This window comes from Lagenorhynchus albirostris, chromosome 9 (genome assembly GCF_949774975.1).
Source record: "Lagenorhynchus albirostris chromosome 9, mLagAlb1.1, whole genome shotgun sequence".
NCBI classification, from domain to species: Eukaryota; Metazoa; Chordata; class Mammalia; order Artiodactyla; family Delphinidae; genus Lagenorhynchus; species Lagenorhynchus albirostris.
Genome location: NC_083103.1, coordinates 35,489,179 through 35,508,699, shown reverse-complemented (window position 1 = coordinate 35,508,699; position 19,521 = coordinate 35,489,179). Strand labels below are relative to the sequence as shown.

Here is a 19,521-nt window from a genome sequence, read left to right as displayed (position 1 = left end):
CCCCCCAAACCCCACCGTGGCTCGCTCAGGCTCAGCGACCCTTTTTCTGGGCCCCCTGCCTCAGCGTCCTCTCCCTGAACCTCCAAAGCGTGTACCCAGTCAGAGGGACCCACCGGGGAGAGGGGACAGAAGGTGCAGGTGGCGAGCCGCGACTCGGCCATCATTCCCCTCAGGGCCCTACTCGCCCCTCGCCAACCAGTTGCCTAAGCAAATCCCGAGTAATTGTTTTCCGGGGAGGGGCTGGGCGCGCTCTTTGGCGCCACCTGGGTCGGGATTCCCCCTGGAAAAAAACCCACCCGCGGGGGCTCCGCGGTTCTTAGTCTCGACCAAGATGAACTAGGGCAACTTCTGCAGTCTCCAGCGCGGCACGGAGGCAGAGACAGCGGCGGTGGCGAGGCCAGCTCGTCTGGGCTGGAGAGCGTGAAGCCGAAGGGGTGCTTCCGCCTCCAGCTCTTCCCTTTTGCCCGCGGGTCCTGGGACTCCAGCTCCGGTGCTCCGAGTGGTAGCGGCTGCTGCGCCGTCCGCCCGGGTCTTCGCAGCGGAGGGGAAGCCGCTCCCAGCGCCGAGCGCAACCTGCCGGAGTGGCCGAGCCCCGCGCTCCCGCTCCAGCTCCGAGGAGAGCGCAGCCGCAGCGGGGGCCGGGGCCCGAGCAGGGTGCCGCCGCCCGCTCTGGGGGACGGGCTGGGGGCGGGGCGGCCGGGGCCGCCTTCCTGGGCGCGATCCCCGAGCGCAGCACCCGGCGCTGCCGAGCCACCTCCCCCGCCGCCCGCTAGCAAGTTTGGCGGCTGCGAGCCCGGCGCGCCTCGGAATCGAGGCGCATTTGTTTCCTCCTGGCTTCCGCGCGCCCGGTTCGGCGGGGACCCTTGGGAGCGATGCCGAAGGATGTGATCTTAATTGTGTGGTTTTGTGTGTGCACCGCCAGGACAGGTAAGCACGGCTGTGGCTGTCGGAGGGATCCAGGGATAGGGGGGAGCCGCGCCGCTGTGCCCGGCGCCCACCTAGGCGTGAGGAGAGCTGGAGCTGAGCTCTGCACTGGTCCGGGGAAGGGCGTGGATGGGTCCCTCGAACCTCTCTGCCCCGGTCCAGGTGAAAGGGTGAAAAGTGGGACTCACAGGCTGGAAGATGCCCCCCGAGGAGTGCCCCCTTCCCGGAGGACACGGCCTGGCGGACGCAGGAGTGAGGGGCGCGGCCATTCGGGCGCACCCTCCTGCTGCTAGTAACCGGCTTCCGGGTCGAAACCCACAGTAGGGCGGGTCCGCGAGCCCCACACCCGTGAACTTGACAGGTGCGGTGGAAACCGCTGTCCTTGCGTCCCGCCGGGCCGCAGAGGGAGCGCTTCCGGCCGGCGGGCGCTGCGAGGGCCGGGAGGGCACGGCGCGGGGTGAGGGCTGCGGGCGATCCTGGGATTCCGCGATCTCTTCCTCGTCCCCTCCTGACTCTTCCCCAGGGGAACTCCAGGAGTGGTCTCTCTTGCCACCCCTATCCCCCCCTCCCCCAGAGGGCAGGACAAACTGGGGGGAATTGGAACTGTGGGAGCAATCCCGGGGAGATTCTCTCAAGCTCGCACTAGTTTTCCCGTGCTATAACTGCACGTTGGGGGTTGTAAAGGGGAGGCAAGGATAATTGGCGTAATTTTCTGAAGTCCCCACTTCTTTCTGCCTCCAGAGACGCAGTTGTGAGGACTCTAAGCGCGCCTCCTTCCTTCAGCTTCTACTCGCCCCCAGCCCCCATGTCCCCTGGGGTTTGGAGACCCTCTCTCAGCCGCCTTCTCCAGGGGACTAGTAGTAGATTTGGAAAGGTGGGGGTGAGGTGGGATGGAGGAGGAAATTAGCAAAAATAGGACCCTCCCCCCAGGGGTGGGGTGGGGCGTCGCGAGGTTTCATCCCTACGCTAGCCATCCTCGCCACGCACGGCCGACTTTGCACCCCAGAATCGGTGTGTAGTCATTCCCTCTGCTTTTCTCTTTTATCACTCTCATTTCCCTTCTCTAGAGGCATAGCCTCCTTCCCGTGCAGAGTTTATCTGTAGAGGGCTGGGCAGGGATGCCCGGCCTTGGTCCGCTCAAAAGTTCCCTCCGCTGGCCCTTTCCATTTTCCCCAGGACTGAGCGGGAAGCAGCTTTTCCTTTGCTTAATGAAAGAGCGGCGGGTGTGGACTTCTCCGCGGACAAAAGGCATCCCCATCCCTTTCCTATCTCCATCCGAGCTCCCCAGGCTGCCGAGGTGCCAAGACTCGGTCCAGCCTAGAATAGGTGCTTCTTGAGTGCCGGCCCATCTAGATGGGTTAGTCCTTTAAAAACCGAGAACACACTGGAAAAAACGCGCCCCCGGAAGATCAGGGCAGGCGAGGCTAGTGCAGAGCCTGGGCTAGCAGCCCTGCGTGCAGAGAATTGGAACCGAAGAGAGAGAAACTAGGTGGGGGAGAGGGCAGCATCGGGCATTTCAGGTCTCAAGTGCACATCACAACCAAATATACTTAACGTCCTTTGTTCTCATTACTCTTTTGAAAAGTCGGCAAAAAGTGCTTCCCCCAGAAGTGGACTGTGTCTCCAGGGCACGTTGCTTTTGGAGATCTTTAACGACACTGTCTTTTCCCCTTCCCCACATCAAGCCCCTTTAAAACTTGTAAACATTCTCTTGCAGGGAAGATTTACTCCTGTATCTATTCATTCATTCAGCGAAGAGTTGAGTGTCTTGCTGGGTGCCAGGATTGCTTATATAAAGAGGAACCGGCTTGCTTGACTTCCAGAAACTTACAGCTTAGCTGAGAATCTAGATAGAGACGGAAACGCAGTTTTATTGTACAGCTTGATGGGGGTGGGGGGGAAGAGAGGTGGGAGTACAGGAGTTTGTATTGAGGAAACAGAGGAGGGGAGGTAGGAGTGAATTCTGGGGAGGGGTGGTCGGTAGTCAGGGAGGTGACGTTTGAAAGTTGTGTCTGGAAGGCTTTGTAGGGAGTTTTCCAGGTGCACAGAGTAGGGAAAGCATTCCAGGCAGAGGGCACAGCTTGTCCAAAGTCAAGGAAGCATGGAAGGATCTGCCCATTGGTTGTGGCAGTTGCTTAGGGAGCTTGAGTTTTCCATGCCACTTGGTACTCTTTGAACACCAGAGGCTACCTATTTCTTCTACAGAAATTATCAGAAGAATGAGAAAGACGGGGGGAATTATATCTCACTTCTTTCACTTACAATTTCTTGCAGCTTGAGGTGGTCTGATGAGCAATTTTTTTCTTTGGTTTTGGCCAGGAACCATCATACGAGCATCACACATCCATCCTCTGAGGTAGCTAAGCCTGGCTCTCAATTAGTTTATCAGGATCCAAACAGCCACTCGGAAAGTTTATTTGTCAAGTGCGACAATTGCTGTCTGGGCTGTTAACAGTCCAAGATGAAATAAACACGTGGTTCACTGAGTGAGCTGCTCAGATATCACTGCCTTTTAATGGAAATGAACACATGGTATCAGGCACATTTTAATTAAAGCAGCACTGCAGTGCAGTAGCAGTTACATATGAAAAGATCTAATGATAGGTGTCACAGGAAGCTGCTTAAATTACTCATTGTTCAGAGAATTTGTTTTAAAGAGTAAAGTGGAGTCAAGAATAGGTCCTGTTCTCCAGTGCTGGTTATTTCTGGGTGAAAAACATCTGAGATTTCCAGGTACATCACTAATAATGAAAATTTAGAAGGCTACGATAACAGCAGTAATAATACATTACGTCCATGAGTTTTCTCCAGTAACCTGGAAATGTGAATAATGTAAAACTCAGTGATTACTCCCCCATGGCTTTCAAGTGTGGTTTGGTCGCCAGGGCAATGGTTAGAGGGAGCCCTGGGGCTGAGTGAATGCCTTTTGCTGCCACCTGCTGGAAAGGAGAGCTTTTCTTTTAGAAGCACCTCCCAGGCAGTTCATTAACTATGAATTGAATAATAGAGCTGTGAACAAAAGCCTCCAGCCTCCAGTGATCATGTGAAATATTGGCTGACTTGGAACAGGCATAGAGCATGTTCTTTAAGGACGTTGCTTTCGGGGTAGTAAGAAACGTTGTAGGAGTCCAGAGGCCCAAATCCGATCAAATGGCTGTGAAATCCTGCTGGTAAATGAGGTCTTGGAGCAACTCTGCAGCATCGTATTCCCCTGCAGGGGCCAGAGGAAAAGAGCTGCCACCATGCACAGTGAGCTGGATTAGATCTGAAGTGAGCCACGTCCAGGAGGATTCGCGTGGGAGCTTAGGCCTGGGACCCTGAAGGTGGACTGAGTGGGCTTTGGGCCTCAGCACTCTCTGGGCTAGGCTGAGGAGTGGCCAGCAGCAGGTGTCCTGGGAGATTAGGGCGGAGATTCTGAATCTCAGAGCCAGGCCTCAGGGGCCTCTGTGACATTGACACGCTGCCTTCCAGGTTTTAAAAAATATTTTTTTTCCCCCAGAAGCTTTTTATCCTGCTTAATTCCAATACCCGGTTTCAGCCATTTGAGAGCAGTTATGGCCAAAGTAGAAAACTTCAATAGAGTTTCCTTGGAAAGGGCAAGAGCTCCATGCTTGGATAAGAAGCAGAAACATTAAAATAAAAAAAATATTTTTATGGAACCAACACTTTCATACTGTATAAGGTTCAGGTGAAGCCATGCAAATGCTGCCTTATTAATAGATTTTCTGATTTTTTAGGCAGTGGGCAAAGTGCTATCTTTTACTCATCCAGCTATTGGCACCAGGTATTTTCATCTTGAAGGGGACCACTTAGAGAAAAGAATACAGTTCTGTTTCTGGAAGCCTAATTGATTTCTCTTGTTCTGTTTTAATGGGATGTTTTCATGACTAGAGGAATACAGTTATCTTAAAGCCAGGGAAGCCCCTTCGCTTGCAGGGTATAGGGGGAGGGGTTAATATACATTTAATATATAGATTTCACAAAGCACAGCCAGGGACTTCCCTGGTGGCGCAGTGGTTAAGAATCTGCCTGCTGATGCAGGGGACACGGGTTTGATCCCTGGTCCGGGAAGATCCCACATGCTGCGGAGCAGCTAAGCCCGTGCGCCACAACTACTGAGCCTGCGCTCTAGAGCCCGTGAGCCACAACTAATGAAGCCCACGTGCCTAGAGCCCATGCTCCGCAACAAGAGAAGCCACTGCAATGAGAAGCCCGCGCACCGCAATGAAGAGTAGCCCCTGCTCGCCGCAACTGGAGAAAGCCCACGCACAGCAACGAAGACCCAATGCAGCCAAAAAATAAATTAAAGAAAAAAAAAAAAGCACTGCCAGAGTGAGAAGCCCTTCTACGTCATCTGGGCATGTGGAGGGGTTGGGAAAATGGGAGCCGCCTGTATCTTTCGTATGATTCCAGTGGAGTTGAGGACCAGGGAGCTGGAATGGTCTGGAGAGCTGGTCCTGTGAAAGACAGACGCAGCAGACCCCAGCTGGGCACCAGATATGTGCTAGGAGCGTTCATACAGTTATCACTGAAACCTCACGAGGCTGGGAGGCGGGTATTATCCCCATTTTACAGTTAAGGGAAATGAGGCTCGGAGAAGTGAAATCATTTTTCCAAGGGCACAAATTTAGTAGGGAGAAGAGACGGGACTGAAAGTGGCTCTTAGTTTAGTGTTGTTTCCACAACACTTTCCAGATTGAGGTGTTCTCACATGGAGATGGGAATCCAAGGGCACCATTGGGGGGTTCTGCCAGTTCTACAGAATCTGTGTGGGTGCCTTTGAGGCTTGTCCGGTTGCAGGGCTCCAAGTTTGGGAGGTTCAAACAGCTTAGGGATAACCATTACTGTGGGTCTTTAGTCCCCGCGTTGGTCAACTACTGCCACAATAATATCGTATAACAAGCCACCCTAAACTCAAAGCAACACTTCTTTCGGTTCACGCGTCTGCCGGTTGGTTTGGTATTGGCTCACTGGGGCCAGGATTGGCTGGGAGTCGTTCCAAACCCAGCTAGGGTGTCTGCTCCGTGTGTCTTAGTGTCCTTGGAGCAGTGGCCCAGTAGGGCCGTGTTTTTCTCACTGTGATGCAGAGGTACAAGAGAACAGGCCCCACCACACAGGCACATCCAAGCCTCTGCTTGTGTGACATTGCTAACATCCTAATGACCCAAACTAGTTACATGGCTGGGCTCAAAGTCAAGGGATGGGGAGGTTTACTCCCACTCTAGTGGAAGGACATGCAAAGCCACATAGCAAAGGGTGTGGCTATGGGAGGGGTAAAGATTTGTTTTTTTAATTTATTTTTGGCTGCACTGGATCTTCATTGCTGCGAGCAGTCTTCTTCTAGTTGCCCTGAGTGGGGACTACTCTGGAGGCGCGTGTTTTGCGGTGGCTTCTCTTGGTGCAGAGCACGGGCTTTAGGCGCATGGGCTTCAGTAGTTGTGGCACACCGGCTCAGTAGTTGTGACTCACGGGCTCTAGAAAGCAGGCTCAGTGGTTGTGGTGCGTGGGTTGTGGCGTATGCACTCTGCAGCATGTGGGATCTTCCCGGACCAGGGATGGAACCCCTGTCCCCTGCATTGGCAGGTGGATTCTTAATCACTGCACCACCAGGGAAATCCAGGGGTAAAGATTTGAAGCCAAGAATTCAGCCAACCATATTCCTTTTAGAAGGTTTCCTGGGCTCGAATGCCATCCTGTCCTCTCGTGGTATTCCTCAGGTATGCATATTGCCCTTAGATCACTGCACCCAAAGCAGTGATCATACATCCACTCATCAATTAATTAATCAGGTCCTGGGCTTCCCTGGTGGCGCAGTGGTTGAGAGTCCTTCTGCCGATGCAGGGGACACGGGTTCGTGCCCCGGTCCGGGAAGATCCCACATGCCGCGGAACGGCTGGGCCCGTGAGCCATGGCCACTGAGCCTGTGCGTCCGGAGCCTGTGCTCCGCAACGGGAGAGGCCACAACAGTGAGAGGCCCGCGTACCGCAAAAAAAAAAAAAAAAAAAAAAAAAAAATTAATCAGGTCTTAAATTCAGGGCCTGACATATATGAAGCCTTGTGCAAGACACTGAGGCTACAGGGATGCTTCCTTCCTCCTGTGTCCAGCTAAGGGCACATTTCCCAAACCACGTTCCAAATTCGGGCCAGAGATAGACTAGTGTGGAGGTCCTCTGAGATCACTCTTAGTTTAATTTCTGCCATATAGGTGTAGAGCACTATAGATCAAACTGAAATATTAGTTCCTTTCCTGCCTTTTCAAGGTGATCATAGAACTGCTGGTATCTGAGCTCACTTGGAGAAAAACATTGCCAGTCTCAACAAGAGGCTTATGGTGCTGTGACCTGGGCTGATAGATGCCCGTTAGCGCAGTATTTCTTTGCACAGAGTAGGTACTCGGTCAGTCATCAGTCTTTGTGAATGGAGTCTGTGTCAGGCAGGTAGGATGAGATCATAAGGTAAATCAGAGCACATCCCACTCTTCCTCCCCTTAACCACATACCTTAAAGCCCTCCAGTGATACTCCATTGCGATTAGAATACTGTCCCTTTCCTTGTTGCAGCTCACAAGGCAGGGCCTACTCTGGGGCCTCATTTTCTACCACTCTCCCCCGGGCTCACTCTGCTCTGGCCACACTAGCCTTTTCACTGTTTCCTCTACACGCCAAGTTTGTTCCTGGTTTGCATTTGCATTTTCTGTTCTCTAAACCTGGAAAGCTTTCCCCTCCAGGTCTTCCCTTCCGGAATGACTGCACCATCGCCAGCCGCTATAGTCATCAGTTGTCTGCTCAGTGGAACCTTCCTCTACCACCCTTTTTAAGTCTCCACCCAAGCTGCTTTCTGTTTCATAACTCTGTTTTATTTTCTTCGTGGCATTTATTGCCATCTCAAATTATTTATGTATTTGTTTATTTTTTGCCCTCTCCTCACCCGCTGCCCTAGGAATGCATGCCCAGGGAGGCCACCTCCAGTGCCTCGCAATGCAGTGTGTGTGTTACATAGAAAGCACTCAGTCATATCTGTTGAAAAACGACTGAATGAATGAGTTGTCTTTGGGTAAACTGGTCTCGCATCTGGCTGCATTTCAGAGGAGGAGGGGAAGCCTGACAAAAATTGAGAAGGCAGCGCTATGCATGTGCCTTTAATTTAACCCTTTGTCCACCTTCGGCTCCAAAGACCCTTCCCAGAGCCACCTTCTGTGGACAGAAGCCTAGATTGCTGCAGCAGCCCCTGTTTCCTAACAGGGAAAGAGTGAGGAGAGGGTACATTTCCTTCTCCAGATCTGTGGGGAAAGGGGTGAGGGCAGGACAGATGAGATTGTCATAGCGCTTGGTGCCCTGATGAAATGCACTCGGTCTCTCTGGAACAAATTGGGTGTAAGCTCTCCAAATCTTGCCTCAGCGACTGCATTACCACCAGACAAACGTTGACAGTTGTTGCTGATTAAAACATTTCCAACTGTGCAATCAGAATTGCACTACTGAGGTGCTAAGTGTAGACAGGCACAGCCTGTAGGAATGGCTTAAACATAGTCCCTTGGACTGATCGCTAGCCTTATTAATATATATAATTGGAAGCCACTTTGCAGTCGGGAGTGAATCATTCTGCAGAACACCCTGTAGATGAGAGACAGGCTTAAGGATTTGCCTTTTTCAGATGAGGCAAGGGGGGCTCAGGGCCCTGTTTCTCTGTGCTAAGTTTCTCCAACAAGAGTTGTCAGGGTGTCTAACTTTTCACGAATTCCCCTTGAAATCTACATCCATTGTTCTGGGGATTCTCTTTCCTGGCCGGTCCCTCTGCCACCCTTATCCATCAGGGTCAGGATCCCTCTCATTTTCTTCCTCTTTATCGAAGGTGTTGTTGCCTCATTAATAGTGCTCTGTGGAGGTGTTTCCTGGTGACGGTGGTGTCAGATTTCACTACTGTATCAGTCTCTGAAGCAGGTAGATCAGGGCCACAATCCTGTATCCACAGTTCCCAAATCTAAAAAAGCTCAGAAACCCAAAGCTTCTTCATAACTCACCTGACAGCAGAACCTACCCTGAGCTGAACTCCTTTGGTGGCAAAACTTGACCTGAACAGATATGAGGCTATTTATAGTCTTTGTTTATACCAATTAGAGGACAACATCAGACTTCTTGCTCTACAAATATTGTGTTTGGTGATGGGGGACTGATGCAGACTTTGCTGAGGGTGTTACATAGAATGTAGTATATGGGCCATATTAGCTTTCCAACAGATGATCCAGTCTGAGTTCTGAAATATATTTGGCCCCTAGGGTTTTGCATAGGGATTATCAATCTGTAATGGGGAATGGGAGAGGGGGAAGGGATGAAAAAACCACAGTATCAGTGGGGGTGATGGAGCAAAGGGTTGCCTTCATTTTCCATCCAGGGGAAGAGCATCTGTAAGCGCTCATGACTGGGTTCCTTGTATTCCCTGCCACTCCTGTGGCCTCTGTCATTTCTGTTCCATGTTGCCACAAGCACGTCAGCATTTTAAGCCAAGATGGCTCTTTGTTCCTTTGCAGTGGTGGGCTTTGGGATGGATCCCCACCTTCAGATGGATGTTATCACTGAGCTCGACCTCGTGAACACCACCCTTGGAGTCACTCAGGTGTCTGGACTGCACAATACCAGCAAAGCATTTTTATTTAAAGGTAAAGGCATTTTTCTCCTTTGCATGGGGGCAGAACTTGGGGAGGAGGGTCTGTCTGGGGACTGTTCCTCTGGTGTGTATGTGTCGGTATTTGTGTGTATTTGCTATTTCCCTTGTGTTACCGCCATGAGGAATGTTCAGAAATGCTGAGGGTGTTTAGATATTTGGGGGGTGTTCTGAGGGTGTGGGAGGGGGCAGTCGGGGGCGTGGTGATGAAATATTTGGCTTGGCAGTGACATATTTCCCCGGGGGATTTTGGTGGGGATCTAAAGTGGAATGAATTTGTAAAGTCCTTGAAAGCCATGGGCAGCCACATTACTTTTACAGGATATTTCTTCTACTGTTATTCCTATCTTTACCTATACCTACGTCCATTCCTGTTCCTGTATCTTTATCTCTCATTTAATGGGTGGACCATGCACAAAGAGGATGTTTCATGGCTGCATTTTCTTAGGGGTACAGCTTATTTGGTTCTGCCCACTATAAACTTGACTATAATTCATTAAATTGTTCAGCAAGCATTCATAAAGGCAGTGCAGTGCGCTTCTTAAAAGCCTGGGCTCTGGAGCCTGACTGCCTGGGATTAAATTCCAACCCTACCACTTATTGACTTTGCGACTTTGGGCGATTCCTTAGGCTGACTCTGCCTGTGTCTTCATCTGAAATAATAGTACCTAATGGGGCAGGTGCAAGGATTAGAGGAGCTAATCCATTAAAGTGGTTCAAACAGTGCCTGATAACATAGTAAATCCCTGGTAAGTATTAGCTGTTATTATGGAACTCCTATTGTGTACCAGGCAACATGCTAATAGTAGGATTATTAGTAAGAGTAAATAAATGTGGTGAGAGAAACAGTCATTACACAAGTAATTATTGACTTCCAGTGGCTATACTTACCATGAACGGGGTGTATAGGTTGCCAAATAAGAGTCAGGGAGATCTGATTTATGGGGAGTGGGGAGATAGTGGTGGTCAGGAAAAGTGACCCTGAAAAAGTGATATGTCAGCAGAAAAGAGAAAAATGAATAGAAAGCTTGTGTAGGAAGAGGTGGCGGCTCAGAGCATTCTGGGCAGAGAAAATAGTATGTAGGAAGGTCTTAAGGCAGAAACAAATGGAAAGACATTTAGCATGGCTGCAAGGTGGTGAGTGGCTGGGGAGGTAGGCAGGGGCTAGGTCACGCTGGGCCCAGAAGGCAGAATTGATATTTAGCTTATATCCACGGGCTTGGGTGTACTGACGCTTTATGGCCAGTGTCTATTTTGATAGGTGGGAGGCCATGTACTTGTTAACTATTGCACATATTACCCTTGCCTATAGGCCATGTTAGTGTTTTACTTTACTCTTATATCAGTGGGGGCCTTTGATGAGTTGAAGGAGGGGAGTGATCTGATCAGATATGGCAGCCTAGATATTCCTCTATGAAAATGCCTGGCAGGCTTCTTTTAACCCAGCCTTTTGTGAAGATAACAAAAGGATTATTTTAGAATGACTGAACCAACATTATGGGATGAGATATATATATATGTTTCCTCTGCAGAGAATTTAAACCTTCTTAGTAATATACAGCACATCTACAGATACTACTATGTAATAATATATAACAAGACTACAGATATGTTAATTACGCTTACTCTTACTAAGGAATTGGTGAAGTAAGTAAACTGGGCATGGTTAAGAGAATACAAACAGGATTAGTTTTCTCTTTGCATTGTGCAAGGTCTCTTCAGTTACTGTTGAGAGGCCATTCCATTCTTTTTTTTTTTAACGTTTTTATTGGAGTAGAATTGCTTTACAATGGTGTGTTAGTTTCTGCTTTATAAAGAAGTGAATCAGTTATACATATATACCCATATCTCTTCCCTCTTGCGTCTCCCTCCCTCCCACCCTCCCTATCCCACCCTTCTAGCTGGTCACAAAGCACCAAGCCGATCTCTCTGTGCTATGCGACTGCTTCCCACTAGCTATCTATTTTACATTTGGTAGTGTATATATGTCCATATATACACTACCACTCTCTCACTTTGTCCCAGCTTACCCTTCCCCCTCCCTGTGTCCTCAAGTCCATTTTCTAGTAGGTCTGCATCTTTATTCCCGTCTTGCCCCTAGGTTCTTCATGACCATGTTTTTTTTTTTTTTTTTAGATTCCATATATACGTTAGTATAAGGTTTTTCTCTTTCTGACTTACTTCACTCTGTATGACAGACTCTAGGTCCATCCACCTCACTACAAATAACTCAATTTCATTCATTTTTATGGCTGAATAATATGCCATTGTATATATGTGCCACATCTTCTTTATCCATTCATCTGTCGATGGACACTTAGGTTGCTTCCATGTCCTGGCTGTTGTAAATACAGCTGCAGTGAACATTGTGGTACATGGCTCTTTTTGAATTATGGTTTTCTCAGGGTATATGTCCAGTAGTGGGATTGCTGGGTCGTATGGTAGTTCTATTTTTAGTTTTTTAAGGAACCTCCATACTGTTCTCCATAGTGGCTGTGTCAATTTACATTCCCACCAACAGTGTATGAGGGTTCCCTTTTCTCCACACCCTCTCCAGCATTTATTGTTTGTAGATTTTTTGATGATGGCCATTCTGACTGGTGTGGGATATCTCATTGTAGTTTTGATTTGCATTTCTCTAATGAATAATGATGTTGAGCATCCTTTCATGTGTTTGTTGGCAAGCTGTTTATTATGTTGAGGTAAGTGGAGAGATATACCATGATCTTGGATTGGAAGAATCAACATTGTGAAAATGACTATACTACCCAAAGCAATCTACAGATTCAATGCAGTCTCTATCAAACTACCACTGGCATTTTTCACAGAACTAGAACAAAAAATTTCACATTTTGTATGGAAACACAAAAGACCCCGAATAGCCAGAGCAGTCTTGAGAAAGAAAAACGGAGCTGGAGGAATCAGGCTCCCGGACTTCAGACTATACTACAAAGCTACAGTAATCAAGATAGTATGGTACTGGCATAAAAATAGAAATATAGATCAATGGAGCAGGATAGAAAACCCAGAGATAAACCCACGCACATATGGTCACCTTATCTTTGATAAAGGAGGTAAGAATATACAATGGAGAAAAGACAGCCTCTTCAATAAGTGGTGCTGGGAAAACCGGACAGCTACATGTAAAAGAATGAAATTAGAACACTCCCTAACACCATACACAAAAATAAACTCAAAATGGATTAAAGACCTAAATGTAAGACCAGACACTATAATACTCTTAGAGGAAAACATAGGCAGAACACCCTATGACAGAAATCACAGCAAGATCCTTTTTGACCCACCTCCTAGAGAAATGGAAATAAAAACAAAAATAAACAAATGGGACCTAACGAAACTTAAAAGCTTTTGCGTAGCAAAGGAAACCATAAACAAGATGAAAAGACAACCCTCAGAATGGGAGAAAAAATTTGCAAATGAAGCAACTGACAAAGGAATTTCCAAAATTTACAAGCAGCTCATGCAGCTCAATATCAAAGAAACAAACAACCCAATCCCAAAATAGGCAGAAGACCTAAATAGACATTTCGCCATCCCATTCTTGATTTGAGAAGTGCTGCTGACACTTTGTCAACAGAGTTGCTATGGAAGCCTGGCTCATCTGTAAGCTTCATGAAAGCAGAAGTCTTCCTGTCTAAATACCCCTACATCTCTAGGGCCAAGTATTGTGCATGGCACACAGTAGGTGACAAGTAAACATTTTGAATTGAATTAAAATTTCCTCTGTCCAATGTGCTCTATGAAAGGCTTGTTGCCTACTTTATATGCTGGTCATTCACTCATTTATTTATTCCCTGGGCTAGATCTCTGCTTGCTAATTTGTGTGTTCTCTGCTTTAGCAGCTGCTTTTGGGATGTCTACCATCCCAAATCTCTCCAACAATAGGGAGAGGTTTTCAGCTTCTTTGCTGGGAAGAGTAACTTTATTATGGGACTTTGAGGAGGTTTTTCCCTTTCAAGGTCTCTTGTGATTACCTTACCTGGATAATCTCTCCATCTCTGGATCTGTAATTTAATCACATCTGCAAAGTCCATTTGCCATGTAAGGTAACATATTTGATAGGTTTTGGTAATTAGGACATTGACATTTTTGGGGAGCCATTATTCTGCTTACCACAAAGTCTGCCCACTGGCCCCCAAAGATTCTTGTCTGCCCCACATGCATAATACATTCACCCCATTCCGGTATCTCCAAAGGTCTTAACCAATTATAACATCAGCTCAGAGTCTGAAATCTCATCCACTCATCAGTTGAAAAATTCCAAATCTCACTCTCTAAATAATCTAAATCAGGTATGAGTGGGACTCTGAGTATTTGCCATTTTGGAGCAAAATTACTCTTTATCTGTGGATCTGTGAAACTAGAAAACAAGTAATCTGTTTACAAAATATAATAGTGGGAGAGGTATAGGATGCCAGTTATAGAAGTTCCTGTTCAAAAGGGAAAATTGGAAAGGAGAAAACGGTCACCAGGCTCAAGAAAATGTGAAATCCAGCAGGGCAAACTCCATTGGGTTTCAGGGCCTGAGGATCACTCTCTATGGTCCTTGACTCTGCCTTCTGGGCTTGTGACTCACTCCTCTGAATCCTTCTTTTTCACGAACAGTAGCATAGGTTTGTAGTTGAATAGTTTTATCAACCTGTTTCTTGCTTATAGAATTTTGGGAGTCGATCAGCCTTCTTTCATTTCATGTTCTTTCTGTCCCCTTCAGTCCAAGTTGGCAGTGTTTCTGCCGGTATAACATTCTCAAGAACCCGGAGGGTCTCCTGTCCATTAGACAAAAGGCTCATTTACAGATCTTTCCGAGATAATCTAATCTCTATTTCTGACTTCTGCTGGGATGGCTGAGGGGATCCATGAATTACAACCATGATCTTTTCAAAGAACCCTCTGTGTGACTGAATATTCTGACCCTTTGGTCCTTCAGAGTCACTAGCAAAAGGTGGTTCAACCACACCCTTGGCTTTTTTCCAGAGCAGACTTTTCCTGACAGTGAATCTCCTAATTTTATTGTCTTTTCCAATCTGGATAGGCTGGGAATTCTGCATATAATCAGTCCTGGTTCCTTTTTGCTTAACAGCTCTTCCCTCAATCTGTCTTTTTCTTCTTACCTTTTACTATAAGCAGCAAAGAGAAACCAGGCTGAAACTTCAACACTTTGCTTGGAAATCAGAAGTCAAAAATGGGCTTTAAAAAGGGCTAAAATCAAGGTGTTGGCAGAGCTGTGTTCCTTCTAGAGCCTCTATAGGATAATCCATTTATTGTTTTTCCAGCTTCTAGAGGCTGCTACATTCCTTGGCTTGTGGGTGCATCACTTCAACCTCTGCTTCTGAGGTGACATTTCCTTCTCTATGTTTCTGGCATGTTTTCTTCTCTGGTACTGACTCTTCTGCTCCCTTTTTCCCTTATAAGGACCCTTATGGGTCTTTTTCCCTATATTGGGTCCACCTGGGTAATCCAGGATAATTTCTTCATATTAAGATCCATAACTCAGTCACATCTGCAGTGACTCTTTTGCTGTGTAAAGTAATATATTTATAGATTTTTGGGATAAAGATGCAGACATCTTTTGGGGGTAGGGAATATCATTTTGTCTGCCATAGGATGGCTACTCTCTGTTGGGCAGAAATATGAGCAATATGAGATTTCCAGTTTACTCCAGATAAGTACTCCTTTCCAGTGCAGCACTGCCTAATAGAAATATAAGTAAGTGAGCCATATCTGTAATTTTAATTTTTGTAGTAGCTGTATTAAACATGTAAAAAGAAACAAGTGAAATTAATTTTAACTATACATTTTATTTAACCCAATATATGAAAAATATTATCATTTCAACATATGGTCAATACAAAAAATTATTAATGAGATATTTTATATTTTTTTCAAAGTCTTCAAAATCTAGTCTATAATTTATAGTTACAGTTATAGTTAGAGTATACAGTAGCTTTGCCAAGTTATTCCATACATAGTTTTAAGTATCATTAAAAAATTTAACAGCTTTGTTAAGGTGTAATTGCTTATAATAAACTGTGCATATTCAGCCTGTATCGATTGTTAATTCTAATATGTGAATGCACCGGTGAAACCATCATCACAATTAAGATAATGAGCATACCTATCTCCCCCAAACTTTCCTCTTTTTAAAATAATCCCTCCTTCCTATATTTCCCAACCCCCATCTGCAGGCAACTACTAATCTGCTTTCTGTCACTATACAGTAGTTTACATTTTCTAGAAATTTTATATAAATAGAATTCTACAGTGTCTAGTTTTTTTTTTTTTTGGATCTGAATTCTTTCACCTATCATAGTTATTTCGAGATTAATCATATAATAACATGTAAAGTGCTTTTCTTGTAGCCAGTATATAGATGGGTCTTACTTTTTTTTTAAACCAGTATGATAATTTCTGTTCATCAAGCTATTTAGATCATTTATACTAATGTGATTATTGACACTGTCATATTGAAATCTATGCTTTTGTTGTTTGTTTTCTATCTGTCTATCTATTCTTTGTTTCCTTTTTTCCCCTTTCTGGCTTCTTTTAGATTAATTGAACTTTTTAACTGATTTTTTAAAAACTCTTTTGTTGGCTTACTCATTGTTTCATTATTTTAGTGGTTGTCTTAGGGTTTATAGTATACATCTTTAAATGACAACAGTGTACCTTCAGGTGATACAACTTTATGTATGTAATAAGTATATTTCAAGAGTATACATCTCTCCCCCTGACATTGTACTATTGTTGTCATACATTTTACTTTTAATTCTGTTATAAACTCCATATTACATTGTTGTTATTTTTATTAATTAGTCAATTATCTTTTGAACATATTTAGATAATAAAAAAATCAATCACATGTTTACTCTTGTAGTCACTGTTTCCTGTGTTCTTCAGTCTCTTGCGTGGATTCATATTCCCATCTGGTATCATTTTTATCCTGCCTGAGGGACTTCCTTCAACATTTCTTTTAGTGTAGGTCTGCTGGTGATGAATTCTTTCAGATTTTGTATGTCTGAAAAAATCTTCATTATTTAAAACAATTTTTGCTGAGAGTAGAATCCTGGGTTGACAGTTTTATTTCTTTCAGTACTTTAAAGATGTTGATCCACTGTCCTCTCACTTGCATTGTTTCCAATGAGAGATCAGTTGTCATCCTATTTTTGTTCCTCTGTAGGTAATGTAACTTTTCCCCCTGCTTTTAAGACTTTCTGTTATTGCCAACTTTAAGTGATTTGATTATGATGTACCTTGGTCTGATTTTCTTAATGTTTCTTGTGTGAGGGAGTTATTGAAATTCATCACATTTAGAAAAAAAATGGCCATTATACCTTCAAATATATTTTGTTTCTCTTTCTCTCCTTTAGGGACTCCAATTATGTGTATATAAAGCTGATTAAAGTTGTTCCATAGCTCACTGATACTCTGTTCATTTCAAAAATTCTTCTTCTCTTTTCTCTCTATGTATCATTTTTGATAGTTTCTATTACTTTGACTTCAAGAACTGTTTTTCTGTATTGTCTGCTATTAGTATCATTCTGTTTTTTTTATGTCATGTATTGTAATTTCATCTCTGTACGTTCAGTTTGACTCTTTAAAAAATCTTCCATGCCTTTATCTAACTTTTTGAATAGATGGAGTACAATTGTAATAACTGTTTTAATATCCCTGACAACTAATTCTAATATTTGTATTAGCACTAGGATGATTCTGATTGACTAACTCTTCTCTTCATTACTGCTTCCTTGTATACTTGGTAATTTTTGATTGAATGCCAGACATTGTGAATTTTGCCTTGTTTGGTTCTGGATATTTTTGTATTCTTATAAATATTCCTGAGTTTTGTTTTAGGACACAGTTAAATTACTGAAAAACAATTTGATCCTTTTGGATCCTGTTTTTTTAAAAAAAATTGACGTATAGTTGATGTACAATATTGTATCAGTTTCAGGTGTACAACATAGTGCTTCACAATTTTTGAAGGTTATGGATCCTATTTTTAAGATTTGTTAGATGGCTCAGAGCAGTGCTAGTGCTAGTATATAGAATAGAATTAATTATTTCCCATCACTGAGGCAAGACCTTCTGTGTACTCTACCCAGTGCCCCATGAATCATGGGGTTTTCCAGTTTGAGTGGTGAGAAGAGGTACTCTTCTTGGTCCTGTGTGTATGCCAGGCACTGTTGCCTTTTGGGTGGTTCTTCTATTCAGCTGAGAGAGTTCCATATTTTTCTCTCTGCCGTTATCTCTCACGTGTGCTGTCCTGTGAAATCTAGGTGCCTTGGTCTCCCCACACTCTCAGCTTCTTCACCTCAATTTGAGTGAAGACTGCTGGGCTTTGCTTGCATTTCTCTTCCCTATGGCACAGCCTGGAAACTCTCAGAGGGGTAAACTTGGGTAATTGTAGGGCTCACCTCTTTCATTTTCCATCTCTTGAGGGTCACTGTTCTTCATTGACTGATGTCCAGTGTCTTGAAAACTGCCATTTCATTGAATATTCATTTAAATTCAAACTAATTCAAATTAAATAAAATTAAAAATTAATTTCCTCCACCACACTAGTCACATTTCAAGTGCTCAATTGCCATATGTGGCTTGGGGTTACCATATTGGACAGTGCAGGTCTAGAGAGGCTCAGAGATTTTAGCATTTCACCACAGTTCAGTTAATATGAGCAAGGTAAGAAATCCTGTCTTTCAAGTTTAATACATGATAGTAAGTAGCAAACTACTTAATCCCTCTACCTCACAGTACCTCCATTTACTCACTGATAAAATGGGGTAGTAATTGTACTTACTATATATGGTTGTAGTGAGGATGAAATAAATTTATACACATAATAAATTAATACACATTAATACACACAATACACTGTATTTGGTACATGGCAAACTCTTGTTAAATGTGAGTCCATGCATTTTTAAGTAATAGGGTATAACTTTGGTCTTCTTCTCCTATGTGTATCATCTGTCTTGTGTGTTGTTAATGTCAGATTTTTTTAAAAATTTACTTATTTTATTTATTTATTTTTGGCTGCGTTGGGTCTTCACTGCTGCATGTGGGCTTTCTCTAGTTGCAGCGAGTGGGGGCTACTCTTTGTTGCGGTGCGTGGCCTTCTTATTGCAGTGGCTTCTTTTGTTGCAGAGCATGGGCTCTAGGCACATGGGCTTCAGTAGTTGTGGCACGTGGGCTCAGTAGTTATGGCGCATGGGCTTAGTTGCTCTGCGGCATGTGGGAACTTCCTGGACCAGGGCTCGAACCCGTGTCCCCTGTATTGGCAGGTAGATTGTTAAACACTGCACCACCAGGAAGTCCCTTAATGTCAGATTTTAACCTGCAGACGTAACTTGGGATAGTGGGAAAAGCAGAAGATTGGAGAGGGGGCAGAAGATTAGGGGTTAGCACTTTCTATGTATTAATTTATTTTACCTTACTACACCATATAAGGTAATTATTATCATGCTTCCATTTTATCAGTAAGTAAATGGAAGTACCTTGAGGCAATACTTAGGGGGACCAGTGGATATGTCTCTTAATGTCTTCCAGCCTCAGTTTCCTCATCTGGAAATGGGATTGATTGTAAGAATTTTATGACAATGTGTGAGAAAGTACTTTGAAATGTAAGTATAACTGATGCTGCCTGGGTGGGAGCTAAGCCAGAGCCAGAGCCACAGAGACACGGAAACATGGAAGCCTGAGGTGACATGTTTCACCCTGGCTGTCCTGCTACTGTGGCTTGTTCTGTTCCCCTCTGCCACTCACTCATTTTCCCATGAGCTGGAAGTGGATCACCCCACTGGCTGAGACAGGTTGTCTTGTGGAAATGAAAAAAAAAACCTATTATATATAGTATGGATAAACAATCAGGTTCTACTGTATAGCACAGGGAACTATATTCAATATCCTGTAATAAACC

At 44.9% G+C, this 19,521-nt stretch overlaps 1 protein-coding gene across 2 annotated transcripts in view; it reads left to right on the top strand.

Moving 5' to 3' along the window:
• The first annotated feature begins 872 nt into the window (after nt 1–872).
• The window catches only part of NELL1 (neural EGFL like 1), an 859,251-nt gene continuing 840,602 nt past the window's right edge, over nt 873–19,521 (top strand). For both annotated transcript variants that reach the window (XM_060159518.1, XM_060159517.1), the window contains exons 1-2: nt 873–927; nt 9,451–9,579. In XM_060159518.1, coding sequence (XP_060015501.1) covers nt 873–927; nt 9,451–9,579 — 184 coding nt within the window. The remainder of the gene's footprint in view (nt 928–9,450; nt 9,580–19,521) is intronic.